The 25,541-nt window shown below is 38.6% G+C and overlaps 1 protein-coding gene and 1 long non-coding RNA gene across 10 annotated transcripts in view; both read left to right on the forward strand.

Annotated features, from left to right (window-relative positions):
- Positions 1–2,969: 2,969 nt before the first annotated feature.
- The window catches only part of arhgap18 (Rho GTPase activating protein 18), a gene marked incomplete at its 5' end in the record, with an annotated part of 55,201 nt that continues 32,629 nt past the window's right edge, over positions 2,970–25,541 (forward strand). Inside the window, 3 exons of one of the 5 annotated variants that reach the window (XM_079584124.1) lie at positions 15,585–15,782; positions 15,902–16,076; positions 19,463–19,549. In XM_079584124.1, the coding sequence (XP_079440250.1) occupies positions 15,970–16,076; positions 19,463–19,549 (194 nt within the window). Of the gene's footprint in view, positions 3,451–15,511; positions 15,783–15,891; positions 16,077–19,462; positions 19,550–25,541 lie in introns of those variants that run through there. The other 4 variants (XM_079584127.1, XM_079584125.1, XM_079584128.1 and 1 more) reach the window with 4 other exon arrangements.
- Positions 7,088–12,465, forward strand: LOC306983501. Of its 5 annotated transcripts, none has more exons than XR_013794373.1 (5): positions 7,088–7,339; positions 7,666–7,704; positions 8,483–8,592; positions 10,514–10,572; positions 11,631–12,465. It is a non-coding gene; the product is annotated as an uncharacterized lncRNA (long non-coding RNA). The 5 variants fall into 5 exon arrangements; XR_013794374.1 differs by having other exon boundaries at positions 8,088–8,592; positions 11,631–12,396; XR_013794376.1 differs by adding an exon at positions 8,088–8,216 and having other exon boundaries at positions 7,088–7,704; positions 11,631–12,215.

A 25,541-nucleotide genomic window follows, 5' to 3' on the forward strand; every position in this document is an offset into this window, starting at 1 on the left:
CATTCATTTTGGTCATGGTTTGTATTAAAAACGAAGATAATTTGGCGGTCGTCGTAGGAGAAGTCACACTGCAGGACTGAGAGTCAAAACTTCTGACACCGCTAGAACTTCAACGGAGGTCAAATCTTAATGCAATGGTCATGAATCGGCTCTCGGTGAGCATGTCAAACTAACGATTAAAGACTTCAGATTAAAATCGTACTGTGTGAACTCAGCTTAACTACTGACTAAAGACACACACACAAGAACAGACACGCACTCAGCAAACATGCAGCTTCTAAAGACGAAGAAGCTGGCGACGTGCATTTCTGGCATCTATTTCTGGTCTCAGTGACGTGCTATGTTGCCACATCCATAAATTTGACCAATAAGATTGGCGTGTTTAGACACGTCTTTCAGACACCGCCTCACGCAGGGGCTTTTCCATATCATCAACTGCATGTCGCAGCATTTAAAGGGTTAGTTCACAAAATAAATTTCTGTCAGTAATTACTCTCCCTCATGTTGTTCCAACCCCGTAAGACTTTCGTTCATCTTCGGAACACAAATTAAGATATTTTTGATCAAATCTGAGAGCTAGATCACTCCTCCATAGGCTTCTATGGGATTGAAACTCACCGGCCCAGAAAAGTTAGTAAAGACAATGTTTAAAATAGTCCAAGTGACCACAGTAGCTCAACCTTAAAGGGACAATGTGTAGTTTTTTAAGTATTTTATTAACTAAAATCAATGTCTTTATTCATAAATATGTCCTCAATGGTGTACAATTACCTCTTCCAATGATCCGACTTATCCTTGTACGCGAAGAATTTCTTATCTTTATTTACATGAGACAGGCAACTCCACAGAGGCTTCCATGTCGTTCCCCCATCTTGAAAAACTATAATAGCAGAGAGGGACAAAAAGAACTATGATACCTCAACGCGTTTCCACAACGCGTTTTCATCCAGAGCCAGCGCAACGTGACTGACATCAGCTGAAGCAGACAATAAGAGAGGCGTAATGCGTGTCACTGCCCCGGTAAATTTGAAAGGTTGCACTGCACGGTACATCATAATTCAGGATCAAACTTATGCTGATCCACAGGAGAAATGCCCAAATTTTATTTAAAAGGAAACGTGACCGGCGAATTCAAAAAGCGAGGGTAAATAACGGGATAGCTTTAAAGGTAGGGTAGGTCAGAATTGTCTAAAAAAAACTTGTATTCAAATTTGTTTAAACTGTCTTTATATACCAATGCATAATTAAAATGCAAGTACTCTGAAATAGAGAGTATAAAAAACCGAGTGACTCTAGTGTATTTAATCTTCAATAAACACAGCTCATTAATTCCATTCACTCCCACCTAAAAACGGGTGCGCGACTGCGCGCACGTGGGCAGAGCCAGTAATAACGGCGGTAGTCAGGGCGACGGAGAGTGACAGTCACGCAAGCCAATCCTGTGATTCGTCCCGAATGGAAATAATGAGCTGTGTTTAATGAAGATTAAACGGTCTAGAGTCACTCGATTTTTATACTCTTTTTATCAGAGTACTTACATTTTAATTATGCAGTGATATATATAGAAAGTTTAATCAAATTTGGTAAAAAGTTTTTATATAAATCCTACCTACCCTACCTTTAACTTACCCAGTTGGAAAGTGCTAATGAAGGAGAAAGACTTTGAAAGGGACGCTGAAGTTGCATGCTTTCTTCTCGACGGGTAGGCCTAAGTCAATGTTTTTTCATTGCTTGGTTGTGTAATTTATTATATAGGCAGCATTACAGTAGAACATGTAACGTATAGTTAAACTCGACGAAGGGCTATTGTTGTCAAAGCTTCTTGGTACATGGCTACCGTAGTTGCAACACGCATTTGAAAAAGTGAGGAGCTAGAGAGCACTATTCGTTTGAATGCAAAATACAGTTTCACTGCTAGATGGGAGTAATTCCTACACACTGTCCCTTTAAGTTTATCAAGCTACGAGAATACTTTTTTTGCGCAAAAAACAAACAAAAATAAGGACTTTATTCTGTGTGGGCCTGTGAGTGAGTTCACGTCGTGTAACAGCGCAGCGCTTCTGGGTTGTACGTCAGAACGGAGGCTCACTATTGGTCGACGCTGGTCGTGTGTGTGATGCATTCTGGGCCGGCAAGTTTCAATCCCATAGAAGCCTATGGAGGAATGAGACAGCTCTCAGATTTAATCAAAAATATCTTCATTTGTGAAGATGAACAAAAGTCTTACGGGGTTGGAACAACATGAGGGAGAGTAATTACTGACAGAGTTTACATTTTTGGGTGAACTAACCCTTTAAGATCCACTTTAAATGGGAGTTTTAGGCTACGTTTACACGTGGCCGGTTATTTTTATAAACGGACATTTCTCCCCTCTCCGTTTTCAGAAAAGTGTTCGTTTACACAAACCCGTGTATATGCCGTCAAGAGCATGCCAAACCTATAGGTGTCAGTGTAACGAGAAGCTCAAGCCCACGTTAGCCAATCAGAATCCCGAAAATATAGGTCGCACTTTTGATGCAGTGGAAGTTCTGTCGCATACTGTGACGTCGACTGGCTAAAACTCTCAGTTTTTCTCAGTGTACATGCAAACGAGTTTTCCTAAATCGCAAACTTTTGAAAACGGGTTTCAAAGTACAAAAACGAGAATCTGTGAAGACGATGACATCATGCACATGCGTATTTAGTGTTCAGTAGTGTTTCATCGCTATCTAGTGGCCTGGCAGCAGAAAACAGCATTTTTTGTTGTTTTCGCGGATCCGTGTGAATGGGGATTGTTTTGACAATGGTGTCGTCTCGTCTGTACGCAGAAAACTCAAAGGAAAAACTTCTCTGTTTTAAGCATATTGTTGTCGTGTAAAAAGGGAACTATAGATGTAGTGCAGTTAAAGTTTGCTCTAATCCTGAACAGCTGCTCTCCTGTAATCCGGCTGGATTAAGTGCATTAAGTATTAGCAGTTCCTCAGGAACACGCCACCGCCTAATGATAGTTATGGTGGAAAGCATTACCAAATTGCAAATTGTGGTCCATTATTTGCTATATTTGGTCATCTCAGCACCCGATTTAATATATATCTATACATGGAGAGATTGCACAGACGATCAGGTCTTTCAGATGGTTTCTGATCTGCTTGTTACATTCAAGCAGCTATGAAATGACTGATTCAACATAAAGATGGGGAAACAGTAAAATAGCAAAGAACTCCTGCTCGCAATGCAGTCTGTGGTCAGGTTTTCTGGCGGCGTCCTGTGTCTGAGGATTCTCTCGTGGTGTCAAAAATTCATTAATCATTTAATGGGATTATGCATAGGCGGAGAGAAGGGGAGGCGTTGGGAAGCAGGTGAGGTGCGTGAGGACTGAGCTCAGTACATGCTGCGATACGGGGGTCACACAGCCCTCTGACCCCGGCCCCAGGTCATGGTCACCAAACTGGTGTGTTACCTACAGCTCTGGTGAGTACGCCGGGCTTTCTATTCTCTGTGAGACCACTGGGATCATTTAGAAAATGACGTGTTTGTAGCACAAAATCTATTTAGATCAAGAGTCACTGTATTAGATCAAGTGTCTATTGCTGCACTCTTAAGAAAAATCTGTAATAACAGGGCACAGTGTAGGCTACTAAAGTGTGTTAATATGTTTCCCGTATTGAATTTTTACCAGTATTTTGAATTACGCATGGCATTGTGTTGTGTTTTAGGGTTAAAGGAAATGTCTGTGAGCTTAACACAAAGTCCTGACAGATAATTACCAGTACCTTTTCCATTTGTGTCTCTCAAATGCGATGTGTTTGAATCAGCTGGTGTTTTGGTGATTTTAGTGGATGTATGAAGTCAGTTCTGCTCAAGAATCACATGAACCAGAAACATCACTTAACCACAAACAAACACAGCACTAACCGTCTTCATCTTCAACGCTATCTATTGATTTAGCTGTTCAAACCCGACAAACTTGATTGTTTTGATTATCAAGTGTTTTTGCAACTTTCTATAAGTGATGCTTGTTTTGACATAGGACTATAGTTAAACTGCAAAGACATTCAGACAAATTTGAATGCTTTAAATATCTACATATAATTACCAAAACCTTTTTCTTTACAGTAGGCCTAGTGATTGTGTGATTTTTAAATAACTATGACTTCTTCTCTGCCTGAAACTGTAAATACGATTTAATTGGTTGTCAAAATCATTGCAAACATTAATGCATTTGATGATGTTAATGAAATTTGATAACTGCATCTACATTTTGAAGAGAAAGTAAACTTCATGAAACGCATAGTGTATCAACAAGAACAGCATGTAAAGAGACGCTGATTGAAAATGCATGATAAACAGCAGCATGTGTGGAGCACAGACACCTCTGCTATTCACAGATAACATTTCAGTCCATTCTTCGGCCGGCCTGTATCCATTTCACCCTGAGAAAGGAGAAGCGCTGTTTCCTCCAGCCGAGCATGAGATTTCTGTGGAGTTTCTTTTTCAGCCGTCTTCCTCGTGATCTGAATCTAGGAAGCTGTATCTTTTGTGATGCCACGTGTTGCTCTGAGTTTGACTGTGACCGGTTGTTAATGGCCGTATCTAGGGAACGGCTGCATTGAAACAGCACTTTCCACAAAAAGGGTTTTTCGTCACAAACTGAATGACAAATACAGAAGTTATTATAAGACAAATGACCCAAGGACAAATGGTTTTCTTTAAGTAAAAAATAAATAAACTCAAGAAGAGCTCAGAGCATTGAATGAAGCTGAGCTTTCCATGATGATGATGATGATGATGATGATGATGAAGATCTGGCCTGAATTTGAAGCTACAATCTGTAGAGCTCCTCAATGTGAACCACGACACTGAACAAATGCGTCTGACGCCAGTGATTACATGTGGCTTCAGAGCTCGAGTCTGACTCATCTGTTTCACCATGAGGGGTAAGATGTGGACAGCCACTAATACATTTAAGCCTATTAAGAATGATAACTTGTAAGAGATGATAAAACTGACCTGTTACTCTCTAAAACTGACCATGTTGTGGCTTCTGATTGTTTTCCTGTAGCTCGAACATTAGAGCATTGGCGCTTGCAACGCCAAGGTCATAGGCTTGATTCCCAGGGAAAGCAAGAACTGATAAGAATGTAAAATGTATACCTTGAAATGAAATGTAAGTCGCTTTGGATAAAAGCATCTGCCAAATGCATAAATGTAGAAACCGATTCAGATAAGAAGGTGAGCCTCTGTAATGGTTGTAAATGTGTTTGTTGTTTGTGTGAAAACGAGAGAGGCAGAAGTGAGCTGTGAACACTAGAGGGCAGTATCACAACTGAAGAAGAGCTCGACAATGACTCTCAAACCTGTCATTAGCTCTGTGTTCATGTTTTCCCACCCTAAGTTATCTATAAGTAAGCAGCTGATAGATTGACTTCCTGAAGATTGTAAACACTGGTGTTTTGGTCAAAATATTGCACTGTGTTCAAGTTGTCCAACATGTCAACTGAAGAAAAGACCAAAAACTCTAAAAAAGACCAAATGGGTTAGCCCCCAAAAAAATCCAACTATGTGAAAAGTTGCACAAAAAAGCATACATGATAAAGGTAAAAAAAAAAAAAGACAACAAAAAAGGAAATGCGAGATAAAAACAACATTTGTCATCAATGACAAACCCCTAAACCTCAGTAGGCCTACTAAACTTTGTCCCTTGTCCCATCAAGCTTCGGACGTCACATGAATGATTCCTGAGGTCATGTGTGTTTGTTGAGGACAGTGAGACACACCATTTTCACCTGCTGAAACAATCCCACAGACGTCCCACAACACATGGCAGCGAATAGCATCATGACGGATGTTAAATGTCACACGACCATTTCAACCTGGTGGATGTAGCATGTCCGTAATCACTACATTGTTAGTTTTTACATAAACTACTCGCATACATCCCTCTTAACTAATATATGTTATAAGAAAGTTTTTCTAACATTCCCATTAAGTTATGAAAATGTTATTTTATAAGAACGTTTTTCTAACGTTCCCATTAAGTTATGAAAATGTTATTTCTATTTCCCCCTGTAATCAATCATTTTATCCCTTAAAACGCATCTTTGACCACCAAAATGACATTTAAATGTTGTTTCCTTGAAATAAATTTCTTCATGCTTAAAATAGCTGGAATGTAACTTGACACCCTTGCCTCATTTAATATGCGCGGTTGTATAAATATGCAAATGAGCCCCGTCTCCACTCACTCGCTCAGCTCAGAGATCCACTCGTTGACGATCACACGTTGATCTGATTGGTTACAAGGTAGTTTGTGACGTCAGAAACCCCAGTGATTTCAAACTGTGTTTTTGAAACTGTCTTTGGCAGTTTTAAAGAGAAAATACTCAGCAATGCTGTCGACTTATGAATTTACACATGGTTTGTCTTAAAGCAAATTAAATACACCACATAGACATATAAACAACATTAAAAGCTGGATTTGCACCACAGGGGGACTTATTTTGTTGACATTATGGAAATGTTACGTTTGAATGTTCTGAAACAAGAAGGAACATTTAAATGTAAGATGAAAATCCAACTAAACATTTTAGGAAAAAAAAAGGCTCCATAACAATGTATAAATAGGCTAATATTTTTTAGTACATTAAGGTCAGATAACTTTGAAATAAAACGCTCTATTAACGTTACTGGAAGAACGTTAAAGTTCTGAGAACGTTTCCTGGTGTTTTTAGCACTTCATTAACAGACAAAAAGTATTCGTTCTTCATCAAATGCAGTACCTACTCTGACCATACACAATTTTGGACTAAGCTTTTACTTAAACCAGTAACACATAACCATAGTAATGACATAGTTAACACACACACAACACTCATTACACTGTAAAAATAAGTTGCTGCCTTTAATTTTTTGAGTACCGGTATACAATCAACTTGGATGTTTAAGTAATTTCAATTGAAATGACATTAAACTGACTTAAAAAATTTGTTGAATCTTGTATAACTTCTGTAAAAAAGTTAAAAACTGCTTAACTTATTTTGATGAGTTAAAGCAATGTAAAATGTTGTTATAACTTATTGATCATATACATTTTTTACAGTGTATCTGTACACTGTAAAATATTTCCAGGATTTCACAACATATAACTGTAATATTTCACAATAAATTGCAGTATTACCAATTCACAGGCTTTTACTGTGATATTTCACAATATAATACCGTATTTAGACTTTTATTGTGAAAATAATGCAAGGCGGGACTATTACAAGAAACTACTGTGAATTCCGTCTTTTTCGCGCTGCAACTGCGTCATCTGAGCTCTCATCTCCTCCGTGCTCTCACTCGATGGATTCAGCGGCCGGTAAGTGTTTAAAATATCAAACTTTGTCATTTTGGTGGCTGTTTTTTTATATGATAGTGCATGTTATTTAAAAGTATGAACCAAATTAGCGTTTGTTGTAGGTGCTGTTGTCATGTTTTTGTAACTTAGCCGAAGCAGACTCGCGTCTAGGTTTGAGCGCGCAAATTTGAATGAACAGACGTTGGTTGTAGTGTTAACGTTAATTGTACCGTATTAAGTTAGTAACGTTAACTGTGAGACACGTTAGCTAAAGTTACATCGTCGAAATTTTTACTTTTGCTTAATGCTTTTCTTAGTTTCTCTAACAGCGTTCTCTTTTCCCACAGCATTTTTCTATGGTGACCACCGGGAAATAAAGTTATAAGGTAAGCTGTGGCCTTATATGTGGGTATGACAGTTATTATCAACTAGATCAATTATAGTGTTGTGAATTTGGGCAAATAAATGCTGAAATACAGTTCAAATGTCATAAATTCATCTTAAATTAGTAACGTTAGCTGAACTTCATAATTTTCTCCCCTGCTTTGTGTGTGAAACGGAGCAGCCATTTGTCTGTCTCGTCAACAGAAAAATGAAGTGTGTTGCAAAACAACTGGATGCTTTTATTGTGAAAAAGATATAGTAAATTAAATGTTTATCACTGAATTAGTGGAGATTAGTTGTGCTATTCTACATTAAAAACAGGTCGACATCTGGAGATATTAGGAGCCATTTTGTCTGAACGGGTAATAACGTTAACTAATTCTAGGAGGAAGAGTACGTTCAGTTACAAGCAGAAACAGACATAGGGAGATGGACAGGCCAACATACTCTTAACGTTACTCCATCCTCTGCAAACAGTACGTGCACGTTGTTGTGTGCATAATGCTTGACCTGGGTAAATCACACACCTCTACTTTGTTGCCAGACTATTTTTGACTGTGTGTTTGTGATGGAAAAATGTTTTTCAGTTGCTGTTAACGTTATTTAAATGTTTGCTGTTTAACTAAATCAAAGTAATGTCAGCTTGTTAAAACTGAGCTAACTTTAGTTTAGCTTTGTACTGTAAATCCAGTGACCCACTAAAGGTGGTGACTGGGACTGACACCTTTTTCATCCCACTTGAATAAAACTAACAGCTTTCTTCTGTCTTTTTGTTTATAGGTGCTTCTTGGGCATCAACCCAGAGATGGCAGAGGCAGAGAGGACACATAAACCAGCAAGTCTGCACACTGATCAGGGAGCTCTTGACTTTGAACAGATGTCAATCTAATGTAAGCAATCTAAACTTCAGAGCGGACTAACGAAACACTGTCTCTGTGTTAAGCTAGATATAGTTCTGCAGTAAGATGTTTATTGAAGCTATTAAAGGGTTAGTTCACCCACAAATTAAAATTCTGTCATTAATTACACTCCCTCATAGGGCTGGGCGATATGGCCAAAAAAAAATATCACAATATTTTTTTTTATATCAGTCGATATCGATAATTATCAATAAATGTCAAATCTTTATTTATTTCAAGTTTAAAGACAGATTTGTACTCCTAAGTGAAAGCTGTAGAAACCAGAGCGTTGTGTTTTTAAACTACTCTTGTCAGAACATATCATGACAAACACTTGCCAAACAGGTGAACATTCACAAATCCGAGGTAGAACATTCAAACATTTGTCATTTTTCCTTAACAAAATAAATATATTTATTTCAGTAGTATTAGCTTGAGTTAGGATGCAAATTTACTTTATACAATTTATGTTCAGTAACAAAAACAGTAACATCTGTTAAAAAAAAGTAACAACATTATTTTTATTTGGTAAAATGTAATATTCTTTAGTTTTATTAAAATTAACCATTGGTCATCCAGCATCATGCATTTAGATCATGATAACCACAGATAAAATGTAACTTTATGGTTTCTATGGTATTTATGAAAACCAGTAGCCTAAATACATTATTAAAAACGAATTATATTCCATTAGTCCTTTAATACATTGTCTACATTAATAATATTATACAATTCAATATATATACATTTCATGATGCAGTTAATATTACTAGGCTAACGTTAACGTTAAATCCGTGGTGAATGATGGGAATGTGTAGACGGAAAAGCTTCTGACTGTATCGCTGCGCACAGTGCTTCTCCTGTTCGTCAGCGCGGTCTCATCTGCCTTTAAACTGGTTTAAATCACTGAGACATTTGTGTTCCTCGCTGAATTCAAGCGCTTCTCACTGGATCTAGTGACCGAGACCGATCAGAGTAAACGCGTCTGCTCGAGTGAGCTCGCGCTCACGCTGCCGTTTGGACTTTGAGCCGAGCGGATAAACGGTCCGTGTGGCGCGCGGTTCAAATGAGATTCGTTCCGCTTTTGGCGCAAAAACATTATCGAACATTTATCGAACTCCTGATATCGTTTATCGAGAAAAATTATATCGCGATAGTTATCGTTTTATCGCCCAGCCCTAGCCTCGAGTGGGTTCACGTAACGCGTCTGTGTTGCACGTCACCACATAGGCTCATATTGGCCGCCGCTGGTCATGTGTGTGACGCGTGTGATGTGCAACACAGACGCACTGAGCAGTTACACTACGTGAACACACTCAGGCCCACGGAGAACATAATGAATAGTGGAATAATGTCGTTAATTTTTTTTGCGCACAAAAAGTATTCTCGTCGCTTGATAATCATATGGTTGAGCCACTGTAGTCACTTGGACTATTTTAACAATGTCTTTAATAACTTTCTGGGCCGGCAAGTTTCAATCCCTTAAGAAGCCTATGGAAGAGTGATCCAGCTCTCAGATTTCATCAAAAATATCTTCGTTTGTGTACATGAACGAAAGTCTTACGGGGTTGGAACAACATGAGGGAGAGTAATTACTGACAGAATTTTAATTTTTGGGTGAACTAACCCTTTAAATGATGCTAAAGTTAAAGCAATATATTTGTGTAAACACAATTTGTCAAATGTGGGAACAAGCTTATTTCATAAAAGTGCTTTTATGCTTTTATTACCATACTTTGCACTGTAAAATAGGGCTGCAGCTAACATTTTACTTTTTCTGAGTATTTTATATGAAGCTTCAAGTGAATAATTCAAAACTGCTTTTCTTTTCTTTTTATGGAAAATGTAAAAATGCAGAAAGTTTTTGTTTTGTTTTTGTGAAACTGTTTCAGTTTTCTTATCTGCATTTCAGTTCTTCCAGAAAATTGGCGAATACATGCTGATTTAAGGTGTTTCCAGGATTCCTTAAAGGTATAGTTCAGCAAAAAAAGAAAAAATGCTGTCCTTAATTATGCACCCTCGTGCCGTTCCAAACCTGTAAGAACTGCGTTCATCTTCGGGACACAAATTAAGATATTTTTAATGAACTCCAAGAGCTTTCTGTTCCTCCATTGGGAGCCTTCACAACTAATATATTCAAGCCCCAGAAAGGTAGTAACGACACCATTAAAGTAATCCATGTGACTCCAGTAGTTTAACCTCAATTTATAATTTAAAACCATAATTTACCTCTGTTTACAAAATTATATTATCTAAAGCACATTCACGGAACAACACCCAGTCTCGAGTCAACACAATATGCGTGCGTCGTAGTGCTCCTCCTTGTTGTTGCAAAAACAAAGCACCCGCATCGCTTCATAAAATTGGTTAAACCACTGCAGTCACATGGATTACTTCAATGATGTCTTTCCAATCGTTCTGGGCCTTGAATGTGTTAGTTGCATTGCTCCCAATGGAAGGTCAGAAAGCTCTCAGAATATCATTAAAAATATCTTCATTTGTGTTCCGAAGATGAACAAAGGTCTTATAGGTGTGAATGTACATGAGGGTGAGTAATTAACAAAATAATTGTAATTTTTGTGTAAACTAACCCTTTAAGCAAAATTGTCCAATGTGTTGAAGCTGAAATACATTATAGAAGCACATTACATGGATGCCAAACGAGATGTTGCAGGATGTGTAGTTCACCCAAAAAATTAAACAGCTGATGGGGCCACATTGACTTTCATAGTATATATATATATATATATATATATATATATATATATATATATATATATATATATATATTTTTTACTATGGAAGTCAATAGGGCCCATCAACTGTTTAATTTTCAATTCTCAAAATATATTTTTTGCTCAAATAAAGAAAAACTCAAACCAGTTTGGAACAACTTGAGGGCGAGTAAATGACAGAATTTTCAGTTCTAGGTGAACTATCCCTTTAAGTAAGATTTTAGCTTGTCATTGGGAGTATAAATTGAATCAATTTACTTCTCTTTTCTAATACTGATTCTTCATTTTGTTCAGGAAGAACCAGCTACATCACAACCCACTGTGCAGACTTTGGGACGTCTTGACTGGACGTGTCTTCAGTGAGAGGAGAATCTTCAGCGATGTGAAAATGGAGGGATCTGAAATTGGCGAGCAGTTGGGGTGGATTTTATTCACGCTGAAAGGCAGTCTGGATACCATAGACCAGATTTTCGCCTCATCTAGGTTCGCCTCATCTGTTGGGTCTTGGGTTGCTATGTTATTTGTTTTGTTTTGATGGTATTACTTTTTTCATTTGCTCCGGTCATTGTTGGCTCTCCGTTTTTACTTGCCATATCGCCACTGAATATGTTGGACTGCCATTCTGGTCAAGACCTTCACTTCTACCTATTTTTTTGTTATTTAGCTCTGGCTGTTTTTTGGACTGCCATCTCGTTGCCTACTCTTGCCCGCTGTTATGCAACGACTCTTGCAACGTTTGTTATATTGTTGTAACAATTTTATTGAAAATAAAATCAATTGTGGAAACTATTGTTTAATCTTTTTTTTACTACTTTTATGTCATCATATTGCATTACTGTATTAAATTGTAAGTTTACAGTTAATTACTGGCTACTAATTGCATTACTTTTACAGCTGAAACACAATAAATTACTGTTCAAGTTACAGCTGATAACTATATTTATACAGTTATGCACTGTGAAATTACAGTAATGATGTGATATCATTAACTGTGAAATCACTGTACACAACTGTCATTTTGCTGTAATTTACATTAAATTTTCTTACTGTAAATTACTGTGAAAGTAATGCAATTAGTAGCCAGTAATTTACTGTAAAATCACAGCAGAATTTTTTACAGTGTAGAAATGATATGCTTTTGCTTTTGTTGCAGAAATTACACCATTCACCTAAGGCAGTTGATGCTTAATAATTAATAAGTCAATATTTTGATTGCGTCAGTAACACACCATGCCTGCTTGTCTTCAAAAACCTTTAAAATCGGTTACATTTGTTATTTTAAATATACAATACAATGATAATACCACACATGAGACAATGCAAAATCATGTTTGTGTTTTCTGCCGTTCTCATTAATCCGTCTGATAACAGATCAGATATGAAAACAAACATGTGCTTCTGTTTTGACTGGACCGTATCACACTCACACATGACAACTCAAGCAGCTTGCAGGCGCTCATGCTGAACAAACAGCTCTGACGATGGAAATGGAAACGTGTGATTGTGTTCTGAAGAGCATTCAGGAACTGAACTGAATAAATAATGTTCTCCAGTGTACCTGTGCTCCTCCACTCTCAGCTCGGCCCAAACACAACATCAATGCTTTCAGACTCCTTCAACATGTCTCGCATTATCACAGTTTATTCACGTTTAGAGAATGGTAATAAAATATGACAAGAACTCAGTTGTTAAATCAGTTGATATTTCACTGGTTTTATACTGTCTCACAGATGAAATATGTTGAATATCTGTCAACTGTTAAATTTAACTACACAATTACATGACTACCAGTTTAGATCAACCAATTAGGCTACCAAGCAATGCTTCATTTTGTTCAGTCTGTGGTGAAAAAAGGTCGCATTAGCAATTAAAGATAAAAAAATACTTCAGCAAAACATGATCAGGTCAAAGTGTCTGAATAATTTTTGGTCCCAAATTTTTATATATTTTACTGGTAGCAACTGTATGAATAATTTTTGGGTATATTATGTCACAGTTTACTTTATTTTGCTCTCCTCTCTTACATAACTTAACTATGGTGTCCTGCACACACTAGTAAAAAATATAAAAAATTATATCTTGTGTCTGAATAATGTCTGGCTTGAGTGTAGCTATATGACCTGTGGGCCGCTTCTCAGGAAGGAGGATGTCCTCTTGACCGTGGGGCAAGTTGTTGTTGACACACAAAAGGCAAATTACAGACAAATGGAACAAAACGAGTACATGTCTCAGCTTTAGGCTTGTATTAGGTCACCGAATCTTCTGATAGGCTCTGCTCTTTGTACAACAATGACATCAGCAAAAGTATATTTCTGACTGGAAAATCCCTAAACAGGTGTGCCTGAGATCAAAACCATTTTAAAGGGATAGTTCACCCCAAAATGAAAATGATCCCATGATTTACTCACCCTCAAGACATCAGGTGTATATGACTTTCTTCTTTCAGACGAACACAATCAGATATTGAAGTCCAAAAAAGTGCATCCATCCATCATAAAAGTAATCCACACGACTCCGGGGGTTTATAAAGGCCTTATGAAGCAAAGCCATGCGTTTGTAAGAAAAATATCCATATTTAGCTATAATTTAAAAAAACTATAATCTAATAAACTATAATAATAAGAGTTTGTTGCCCAGATCTATTTGTTTGAACCGTGAGAGGCGTCGACTCTCACCTGAGCTGCTACTCCTACATCACGGGTCGGGTCAGAGGTCACTCATCACGCGTCGGGTGACTCGGGTCAGAGGTCACTCATCATACGTCGGGTCAGAGGCATCATGTGTCAAGACCATAGACATATAAGAGGGACACAGCGACCCCATAGATTTCAACGGAGAAAAGTGAAGCCCATTTGAAGCACTCTCTTCCTGATCGCCAGGCGTACTGCGCAGGCTCAAACTGAGCTTGATGAAGTAGATGTGACGTGAGCAACGTGTCTGACAGTTGTCAGTCTTCTAGTAGCTGTGCCGAGAGAAATCTGAATCATTCCCTTCCGAATCTCGCAGAGATGGAGAGCGTGAGTATTAGCTGTCCATGAGCTAGCAGCAGGAGCAACTTTATCACTCTCTATGGGCTTCTCCCTTGACTTTATCAGACTTTATGCCACGTCCCCCCGATTGCTTGCGAGCTTCTCCGCCGATCTATACGGTAATTTCTGATCTGTGCGACAGAGAGTCGCGTGGTTATGAAGCAATCGTTAGCCTATTTTTACACAAACGGCTTCTACGGGGCCATAACGTAAGATACAAAGTAATGGAGCCTTTTATACACTGTCGTGTTTCTTTATAATAAATAATGGACAAATGGAGTCTTTGGACACCTCAGATGTAAAGTTATTCACTGTCAAAGTGACGCCAAAATGAATGGGAGTCAATGGAATGCTAACAGCAGGTGATCTCTGCTACAATGGCGGCCCCCGTGGAGACTTCTGTTTCCGGCGGATGGATTACCCCATTGGTCAAGACAGAGCAAGCGCGGGTTAATGCAGATTTATTTGGAGGTTCTGTTTTGCTATTGGCCCTCAGCATATATATAGGCTATATTTTTTTTTTTTGATCAGTGTTCAAAATCACTATCATTGGTTGGTGCTTACTGCTTTTGTTTTGCACGCAGTAAAACGTAAAGTTTAGACAGTAGGCCTAGCATAAAGTTTGGAGTTATACCTGAATAATTATTCTAATATACAGTAGGCTAATCAACATTTGAAGTGGATCAAGTGCATCTTCATTTCATCAAGTGCATCTTCATTTCATCAAAGTTATAAATGAATATAGGCTACACCCTAGGACAACTTAGAATAACTTTTTTGATCCACTTCAAATGTTGACGACTGTAAATTAGTCATCGCCAAAATGTCAATAAGGTTTCCATATCCACGAGTAAAGCTGATGGTGTTTCTGATAATAGAGATCTCGAAGATGGAACTGCTACTAATTAGGATAGCAGGAAAACACGAGCAGCGGGAGTTAGATCAGTCAGAATCTGTATGGAAGGCAACGATGTCCGTGAGAAAATATCACTGATCAACTAAAGGATTTTTGGTCTCAACATAGCTTTATACGTGACAGAATAATACACTAGGCTTTTAGGTATTTTTCATATCAACCTGACTGATATGAGGTGCCATTATTAATTAACGGAACCAATTAATAATCCACATCAGCTGATGCGAGCTGAGGTAAATCATTGGGGATCAGTAGATGCCGCTGTGCAACAGTATATAAACATGATGTAATCTCTGAGGGACTGACTGAAGTTTAATTTCTAAGTTCTGTCTAATTTAAAACCTTTAATCGTTTTATTTTTTATTTTTCATAGAGCAGCAACATGAGTCTCGGCCCCGCTGCAATGCATTTACTCGGATTTTTTATGTGTACATAAATTATTAATATTCATGAGCCTTCACCATAATAAACGGTAACCATGTCTGCATTTCAGCCAATCAGGTGGGTAAGCGTGACATAATGTGATTAATATTCATTAGATGAGTTTTCGCCACGCCAGGATTGGTCGTGTCGCCGCCCAGTGGGCGGAGCTTCATGACTCTGATTATTCATGTTGTCAGGGGAGAGTCGAGCGGCCGTAGTTCGTCCGAAGTTACACCGACATTTCCCTAATAATGTGGCACTGAAGATGAGTCGACAGCAGGACGAGCAGGGTGTCGTGTTAACCGCTTACACCAGCAACACTGAAGCCGTGCTGAGAGCAAAGGAAGATCAAACGGACTTTCTAGGAGCGAGGTGAGGGATCGCTTGAACGCATTCATTTATTACCCAGAGCAGTGTGAACTATTTATGGCAACTGTATCCTAGGGCTGTGTCTCAAACCTAGTGAGGTGGGCGTCATAAACGTGCGCGCCACCATGCTTCCTAGCTAGGCATTACACAGCCCTAGTGTGCAGCTCTGAAGATGGACAGATATTGTGGAGATTTTGTGGAAGTTAAGTTTTGTTTGTTAAGCAGCTTCTGGTAACCTAATATTGATGTTGAGTTGTGTTTGGTATTCGTGTGGGCAGATCTACTTTAACTTTTGAGGGATTGTGTAGTATTTGGGAACTTGTTCTGCTTAAAGGGTAGGTGATCTGTTCCAGAATTGTTTTGGTTATGCTGGTTGAAAGTCTCTTCAAATCCTGACAGCAATCACTAAGTTAAGTGGTCTAAGTGTGTGTCTGTGTGTGTGTGTGTGTGTGTGTGTGTGTGTGTGTATATATATGTGTATATATATATATATATATATATTATACATATTGTGGAAGGCGTAGGACCATAAAATGTTCGTCCAATCATTGGATTCGGTCCGAATGCAGTGATACGATGTCCTACCTGCCTGTCAACCTATGTATTTTCATAGCTCCACGCACCTGCTCGCGCGTCATTAGTGTGTGTTTCATGCTATGCAGAGTTAGGGCCGTTCATTATTACTGTCATTTTATGTGCTTTGAGACATGAGGTAGTTTAAAGGCACAATATGTAAGATTTTTGGATTAAAATATCCAAAAACTACTTGAACAGTGTTAATTTGTGTACTTACATTATCCCAAATGCTTCCATGAATGATTTAACGTAGACTAACCATGTTCCGTACACTTTTCACCTTTCACCGCACGCCAACGGCCACTCCTCTGTTGCTGAGAGACATACAAGCTTGTGTGAGTGCTCATTCTCAGGGGAAATTCCTATTGGAGGATCTATTCTTTGATTGATGTCTTTTGGACCAATAGTATTTCAGAAAAGTGGGGTTAAGTCCCTCTTCCGCCTGGGTTCAGATGCTCACAGACGCTAACGGTGTTCCGTACAGGCGGCCAACGGTGTTCCGTACAGAGCGCATTTCAGATTTCAACCGCAAAATTATATATTTTTATAAAATTATAAAATTAATAATTGTTGATTTATTAAAGAATGACTATTTTAAATGTTAAAATATTATAAATATAATAATCATAATTGCCCGCAGTCTGTGTTGACAGACGTGCTGCGTCTCTGCTGCCTGTCTCAGTGCGAGAGTTGCGCCAAGTGGCCATTGTCCGGAATTTACGTTTAAAAATTCCCATTTCAAAGCAGTTATTCAACCAAAGGTAATATATTTCATGATTTGTGATAGCTTAATAAACAATTCATGAGGATTATATTACTGTGAGAAACATTAATCCATTAGAAATATACATTTTTACCGCTGTAATTGTCTCCCCACCTAAAGCTATTATCTGGGCTGCAGCTTGCCTACCCTCCATTAGGAGGCGCAGTGGGCGCACCTAGCAAACTTACTGAAATCTCTCTGGAACAAACGGCGGGTGATTCTCTTTCTTGGTCAGGGATGAAAGAGGGATAAATGAGGTACACACACATATAGGCCTATAGTTTATTTATAACCTGGAAGTATTTATTCAGCAATCGGCGGGAAAAGGTCATCTGTACGGAACATCGTTGCTGTACGGAACATGGTTAGTCTACGTTAATCCAGAGTAATCAAGTTAAAAGCAATTTTAAGGACATAGACCGTGTCATTGCGTCACCGCTCTCGAGCCGATATCTCAGCGTCATACACCTTTGTTTTGAATAAGCGACCTCTAGCGGTGAAATAGTACATAGTGGGGATTTTACGCTGTCTCTCATGATGCTTTGCAGACTCTGGCTTTGGAGATGCTTTCAAAGCTAGCTTGCTATAGCTGCTCTGAAAATTCCCTACCCTGCCTTTTTAAACCAGCTTGTGTCACACTCTGTTCTGCGTTTGCTGCATTTAAACCAGGCGTGCAGATTTAAATTAATCTTCCACACCCTTAATGTTGAAACGATTGTCAGCTTAAAAAAACTAGGCTATACATGACTTACACAATCAAGAAAACAACAACCAAATCAATTCTGTTTTGTGTTTTTATATGTATTTTGTACACGATTGTCAGCTTAAAAAATTATACATTACTTAGGCCTACACCATCAAGAAAACAACCAAATCAATTAGCCTATGTTGTGTTTTTACATTAACAATGCAAATATTATTGTTCTATTTATTAAAGGGATAGGCCTAGTTCACTTTAAAATGAAAATTCTGTCATCATATACTCACCCTCAAGTTTTGGGGTTTGAAACAACTTGAAGGTGAGTATATGATGACAGAATTTTAATTTTAAAGTGAACTAGCCTATCCCTTCAATAGTCGACTCATTTTTGGATGATAAGAGCTGGTAAACACTGCAGTTTTACGTGATGAACACAGACTCCGAGATAAATCTCTGTTTTCACCAAACTGATCACTAAAAAACCCTCACAGATCACATTTGCAAGTCATTTAAGTTTGACAAAGTGACAAAGCGGTGAAATCAAGTGGGTGAGTTGTTTACTTAATTTTTGATTAGGCTAGTCTTAATAACACCATTAGTTATTAGGCTGGATTCATCACATGACTTTTAGGCCCTGGTCGCTTTAATCTTGGAGTTTAATAACTTAAACTGTAAAATGATTAGGCCTATTTAATTATTTTTTTCTGTTGACTTATTAGGGTTTACTATGTTCAATGACTAAACTTCAGCTACTTCATAAACTTCAAGTTTGTTATTCTAGTGTGTGATGTCATTGATGTAGCTATTATAACATATTTAAACAGCTTCAATGACCAACAATCAATTGTTCTTTATAATTGGCATCAGCCATTGAAAATCTCACTCAAGTCGACTAGTTTTAAAGTCGGCATGAAACGGAAGTTGCGATCAACTTTTCTTCTCTATTGTTCTGTTGTGCTGTATCTGAGTGAAACTGCTTCAGGAACAAGAACAAATGTGGGCGGGGCTTGATTGTGTCTGTGGGGAATTGATTTGATGGTTGTGGTTTGCTATTGGTGGATTTCGTGTGATTGACAGGTTATAGCCCCGCCCTCGTCATTAGAGAATAGAAGAGATGCTGCAAGAGGAACTTATTCTGATTCAAGATTACCAGGAACAGACATTTAAAACGACAATGTTGTTCACCGATAAATCATTTATAATAAACACTGCAAAATAAGTCCGTTTTGATTTCATGGTGCCTTTAACAGAGACTAATGTCCACTCTGTGACGTGTGTGTGTGCTCCTCCTGCTGGAGCTGACGGGTGGTGAAACGGGATGCTGGCTGTTGTGTGTGTGTGTGTCCTCAGATGTACAGGTGTGTTCCTCGTTCAGCAGCTGCGAGCCCAACTCCCTCGGGGACACTTCCAACCGGAGCACAGCGGCCCGAGGAGAAGGTTTCTGTGTAGTTTGTGTGTGTGTGTGTGTGTGTGTGTGTGTGTGTGTGTGTGTGTGGCTATTCCAACTGGCCTTTGGCTGTTTGCTCGGGCATCTGCTTTTTGCTGGTTGTTTGCAGACGGGCCTGTTGTTTAGATTCAGCATGAAAGCATGTTTAAGAGAGAAGTTTCTATATTTGGATCTAACAGAACACTGTGTAGGAGAATAGTCCACCACAAAGAAAGGTCTGTCATATTCCAGCTCTAAATAAAAGGGAAAAAGTTATATTTGAACTAATTTTAAGCACTTTTATCTTAAGAATGTATTATTAGGGCCCAAGACCTGAAAGGGCTTGCAGTTGGGGGAAACACACTGCGTATTTCAGCCGTGGAAGCCAGGAAACAAACTGAGCCATAGATCGCAGATTCTGCCCGACATAAAAGCCTCGGCATCCATCTAAAAATCTCTGTGACCAGATGCATATTAAAACAAGGACCGTCGTTGACAGTCGAAGTGCACTTTGGGCTTAAGTCTCGTTGCCTTCCATGGTCAACTAAACTCGCTCCTGTTGCTTGTCCTCAATCTGGCAACCCGCGTTGAGTCTGACTGTACGTACACACCGCCGCCGACTTGAGCTCCAAAGAAGCTCTGTCTGGTGACCCTGTCAAGGACGCTTGTCAAAAAGTACTGGGAAGCTTGTTGACGCTTTGGCCGCTCTGACGTAGCAGCATTCTATGTTCGATCATGGGAGAAGAGAAGTGTCACAACATGAAATGAAACAAGCAATACATTGAGACTAGAAACCTTTTATAACGACAGCATTTTTATAACCGTTTTGGTCGAAAAAAATAAATAATAATTAGCTATTATTATTATTATTTGCATCTAGTGCAATTGGTCAAATCGGTGTTACTGTAAGCAAATTAATTGCATTGCCGCTTAAAATGAGCGTTCGTAAATATTTCCCATGACTCGTTCTTTTGTAACTGGTCCCTATATGCAAACAACGTCATATCATAAATGATAGGAAACCCAGCAACAGCGATGATTAGCCATTTTCTCGGAACTAATGTTTTGGTAGGAACGAAAGTTTACATCGCATGTTCCTCCGGAATCAGCCAGCGCGAAGGACGTCTTAATTCCGATTGGTTGCTGGCGTTTTGCTGCTGCTTGCCGCTGAACCGCATCATAGCTCACTACTAAAAAGTTGAGCTACTTTCAACTTTCTGATTGACGTTCTAGTCGCTCAAAACGCGACGCCGATGGATTTGACGCTCCTTGCAGCTGAGAGAAGCCAGCTTCCATTGAAAATGAATGAGTTCCGGTAGCCTAACTTTGGAAGCTCAAGTCAGCGGTGATGTGCACTTATAGTAAGGAGGAGCGGCAGGGGAAACAACTCTCTCTCCAATATTTTGAATTTGGCCGAACAGGACCCGAATGGCAGGATCTCTAGTTTACAGCATGGCGCAAAATTTGTATAAATAAATCAGACGTAGGGCTGCACACTTAAAGGAACACTCCGACTTTTTGGGACTTTAGCCTATTCCCCTTATCCCCCCGAGTTAGATAAGTCCATACATACTTTTTTTCATCTCCGTGCGTGCTATAAGTCTGTTTGACGCACCCACCGCTAGCCTAGCTTAGCACAAAGACTGGATGTGAATGGTTGCAGCTAGCATACTAATCCAAATAAGTGACAAAATAACGCAAACATTTTCCTATTTACATGTTGTGATTTGTATAGTCACAGAGTGTACAAAAAACAAAGTCACATGAGACACAGACATATTTTAACCGTATAAATACTTGGAACTATATTCTCTGAAGGCGAAGCACTGCTACTTGGGCGGAGTGATAACCGCAGCACATGAGACGCGCCGAGGTGAGGAGCAGAGAGTTCGTTCAGAGTTTGGGTTACAGAGTCAGCAATTTATAAATAGTAAAAGCGTAGTTTACAATCATGGATTTTCGCTGTATTGTAAAGAGCTGTGACAATTAACAGGGGAGACCAGGTAATACCATGATGTTTCATAGAATTCCAACTAAAAACGCTGACCGGATGAAGAATGCTGAGCTACTTGCTCTGGATATTGATCAAAACACACCTAATGAGATTATCAAGGGACATTATGTTTGCTCGGTACATTTCACTGAGGACGACTATTTTCAAAAAATGGAATTTGCCACAAGGACCATGAAACGTGCGCTGAAGGATACGGCCATCCCATCGATATCACAATACAGGGCAAAGTGGAGCGGCTGCGGTAAGTGTTCCGTTATATTTTTAAATGTTTAGCCTAACGTTACTGTAACAGTGCCATTAGCTAACTTAGATCTAATGTAACGTTAGTGACACTATTATCTGAATAGGGTGGTAACTACTATTGCAGTTGTTTACGGGCTCCATGTATCCCCTGTAATGTTAGTATTGTTGCCTCGAACGCGCTCTGTCGTCCCAGTAAACACTTGAGCGGAGCTAGAGGTCACGTTGGTTTTGTTGACAGAAGAAACAACGGCGCGTCTCAGGTGCTGCGGTTATCACTCCGCCCAAGTAGCAGTGCTTCGCCTTCAGAGAATATAGTTCCCAGTATTTATACGGTTAAAATATGTCTGTGTCTCATGTGACTTTGTTTTTTGTACACTCTGTGACTATACAAATCACAACATGTAAATAGGAAAATGTTTGTTTTATTTTGTCACTTATTTGGATTAGTATGCTAGCTGCAACCATTCACATCCAGTCTTTGTGCTAAGCTAGGCTAGCGGTGGGTGCGTCAAACAGACTTATAGCACGCACGGAGATGAAAAAGGTATGTATGGACTTATCTAACTCTGGGGGATAAGGTGAATAGGCTAAAGTCCCAAAAAGTCGGAGTGTTCCTTTAATGAACTGGCGATATGGGAGAGTGTGTGTGTTAATATTAAAGACTGCTGTGTAAATATGAAATCTGTCTCAGTTTGCTCTACTACACAAACTCAACATGTGTGACGCATGAACTTCATCTCCAGAGCTGCTCTGAGAGTCACAGCATCATTTCACCAAACTATCGGCAGATACACACACAAACTCTCAGCTCTTCACCGCAACACGCCAAAATAAAAGATCAGAAAACTATCGGCAGATACACACACAAACTCTCAGCTCTTCACCGCAACACGCCAAAACAAAAGATCGGTTTAATTGTGACAAATATATTAGTGTTGTACACTTTTCAAAGTAATAAAAAGAATATAGTTTATAAAAAATTAAGGAATACTCCACATTGCACAAATTGCATTATTAAGAGTTTAAAATCAAAGTTTCATGAATTCATTCGATAAGATTATAGCTATCCTTTTTGATTATTAAAATGTACATAAACCATTAAAATGGAATCCAGGAAAAATTGAAGTGGAAAACACTGAATTTGGAAAAAATAAAGCAGCCCCTGGGATTGGTGTGCGTGTGTGTGCACACATTGGGTCTCATTCATGAAACATTCGTAAATATACGAGTAAATATGTGAGTGATCTGTGCGTAAAGAGACCTTCCCGAAAACTCTTCTGATTCACAAATATTTCGTAAACGCGATAGTGAAATGTGTGTGTGTTAATGAATTCCAATCAGACGTAAATGGGGCGCACGTGCACGCTCATTCTCAATTACCATAAATCCCGCCCATTAAATCCGACTGACAACTATATATGGGCATCATATTATGACACCAAACAAAGGATTTCAACATGTCATCTTAAAAGCGAATGAAAAAGAAAAAATTCTCATTATCAGATAATATTTTATTATCAGAAGTTCATTCAAAACGCCACATTTTATTTTCAAGCGTACCTAGGTGTATCAGGTCCTAAAAAAGAAGAAGCTTGGCAGCATATTACAGATGCAGTTAATGGAGTTTCATCTGTTAATCGAACAGTCCCAGAAATGAAAAGAAAATGGTTCGACATGAAGCTTGACTGCAAAAAACGAATTAGTTCACTTCGAAAAAATATAGCCCAGCCCTATTGAAAGCAATTAATTATTTGATTAAAGTGTTTCGTTTGCAGATGCTATTACTGGCTCTCATAATAAAAGTAAAAAGAAAAACCGAATGTAATTACTATACATCATATTTTTTTTCAAAATGCTGTGTGAATATGTACCCGATTAAGGTGAACTAAAATGCAGCCTTATTAATGAGCAAAACGTTCGGATGTTAAATGCACTATTTACGCGTGGCTGGGAGAAGGTGTAGATTTCTTTCGTACCAACTAACATTTGGAAAATACGAACATTTTAATGAATCCGAAAATTTAGCCAGAACCACTTTACACACGATTTACACAAAAATTCGTTCTGCTCGTGTTTCATGAATGAGACCCATAATGTGGCTGATCTTTATGATCTCTATCTCTGTGAAGTAGGCTATCTGTACAGGTAAACATGGATCATGCACATGACATTGGGAGTATCTCCGTGAGGAGCATGGAAGGGTGTGTGTTGGTTTTGTGCTGTTGTGTTTGATGGTTTAACCAGTGCTGACATGGTAAACATCGCTTGACTTTCCATCCTGTGTGGCTGTACCATTGCATAATGAATATTTCATTCATAGTGCGCTGCTTGCTTTGTGTGGGATGTCTGTGATGGGCGTTGGATGTTCAGCAGGGTCAGGACTCAAAGACGTTTCTTTTACTACACACACACACACACACACACACACACACACACCGACACTAACTATACAGAATCAACAAGCACTAGCGTAGCCTGGTCTTTATCGCTTTACCATAATTGACACAGATCTTCTGCTCCTCTATATCTGGTTTGAGAAGTTCACTTTAGCACAAATAAAGCTGAGATTATGCTTGATGTGTCATGAATGCTCTTATTATTCAATCTCAAAATGTTTTAAATCAACATATAGGCTATATATAATAATAATAAACTTTATTTTCTATAGCGCCTTTAAAAGTAGCATCTCAAAGCGCTTCACAAGAGAATGAGATCCAATAAAACATACAAACAAACAATGCATTAATGAAAGTGGAATACAGATAAAATAATCAGATAAAAATGACCCTAAAAAAGATAAGCTTTAAAGGGCACCTATTATGACATTTAAAATGTTCCTAATGTTGTTTAGGGAGTCCCCAACAACAGTTTTACATGCATGCAATGTCAAAAAACACTTTTGTTTTCGTAAAATATGCATTTATTTTTACCTGATTTGCTCACCGACTCCCAAATGATTCGTTCAACGACTCATTTTTCCAAACCCCTCCTTTGCGCGACGCTAATCTGCGATTGGTCAGATGACCCAGCAGTGTTTACAGAGAAAATACTTATTGTTTAACACGGAGTACAATGATGCTTTTATCAATTAAATCGTGTTATAATAATGATTATAGTCCACTGCTTTGTAGTTTGTAGTAAAAAACTAAAAATAAGATAAAGAATTTAATGTTATGTTAGCGAGCATAGCCCAGAGTTCATATTGTAAAAGCACAATCAGTCTTTGTTTGCATTAGCCCGATGCATAAACATGTTTTTACAAAAAAAAAATGCAGTTACGTTACTACGAGGTATTATTCTATTCTTTAAGACAACTCCGAAAACAACGACAAACACTTCACATATCTCAATACAATTGTCATTGAAGATCTAGAAGCTAAACGGTGCTTACACAACAAACAAAATAATAATTAAGCATGCTACATAAAACATAAAAGCAACAATTATTAATAACACTTACAGGTTGTGATACGGAGGAGAAAGCTGATGCAAATACACTTAGAAATTAACCTTCCTTCAATATCAGTCGGCTCGCGAATCCAAGTTTGATTGCATTTAAAAAGCAATCGTCTTCAAAATGGCGCGAACAAAGCACAATTGGCTCGGACTATACTTCTGTGGTATAGTTGTATGAATTGTAGCCACTTAGTCTTCAAATGCTCCTCCTTGGGCAGATGAAAAAAGTTGGCTTTTGAGTCGCACTTCAGAACATAGCGTCTCGTCGCCATGATGTTTTCAAGTTTTCC

This window comes from Phoxinus phoxinus (assembly GCF_949152265.1).
Source record: "Phoxinus phoxinus genome assembly, chromosome: 16".
NCBI classification, from domain to species: domain Eukaryota; kingdom Metazoa; phylum Chordata; class Actinopteri; order Cypriniformes; family Leuciscidae; genus Phoxinus; species Phoxinus phoxinus.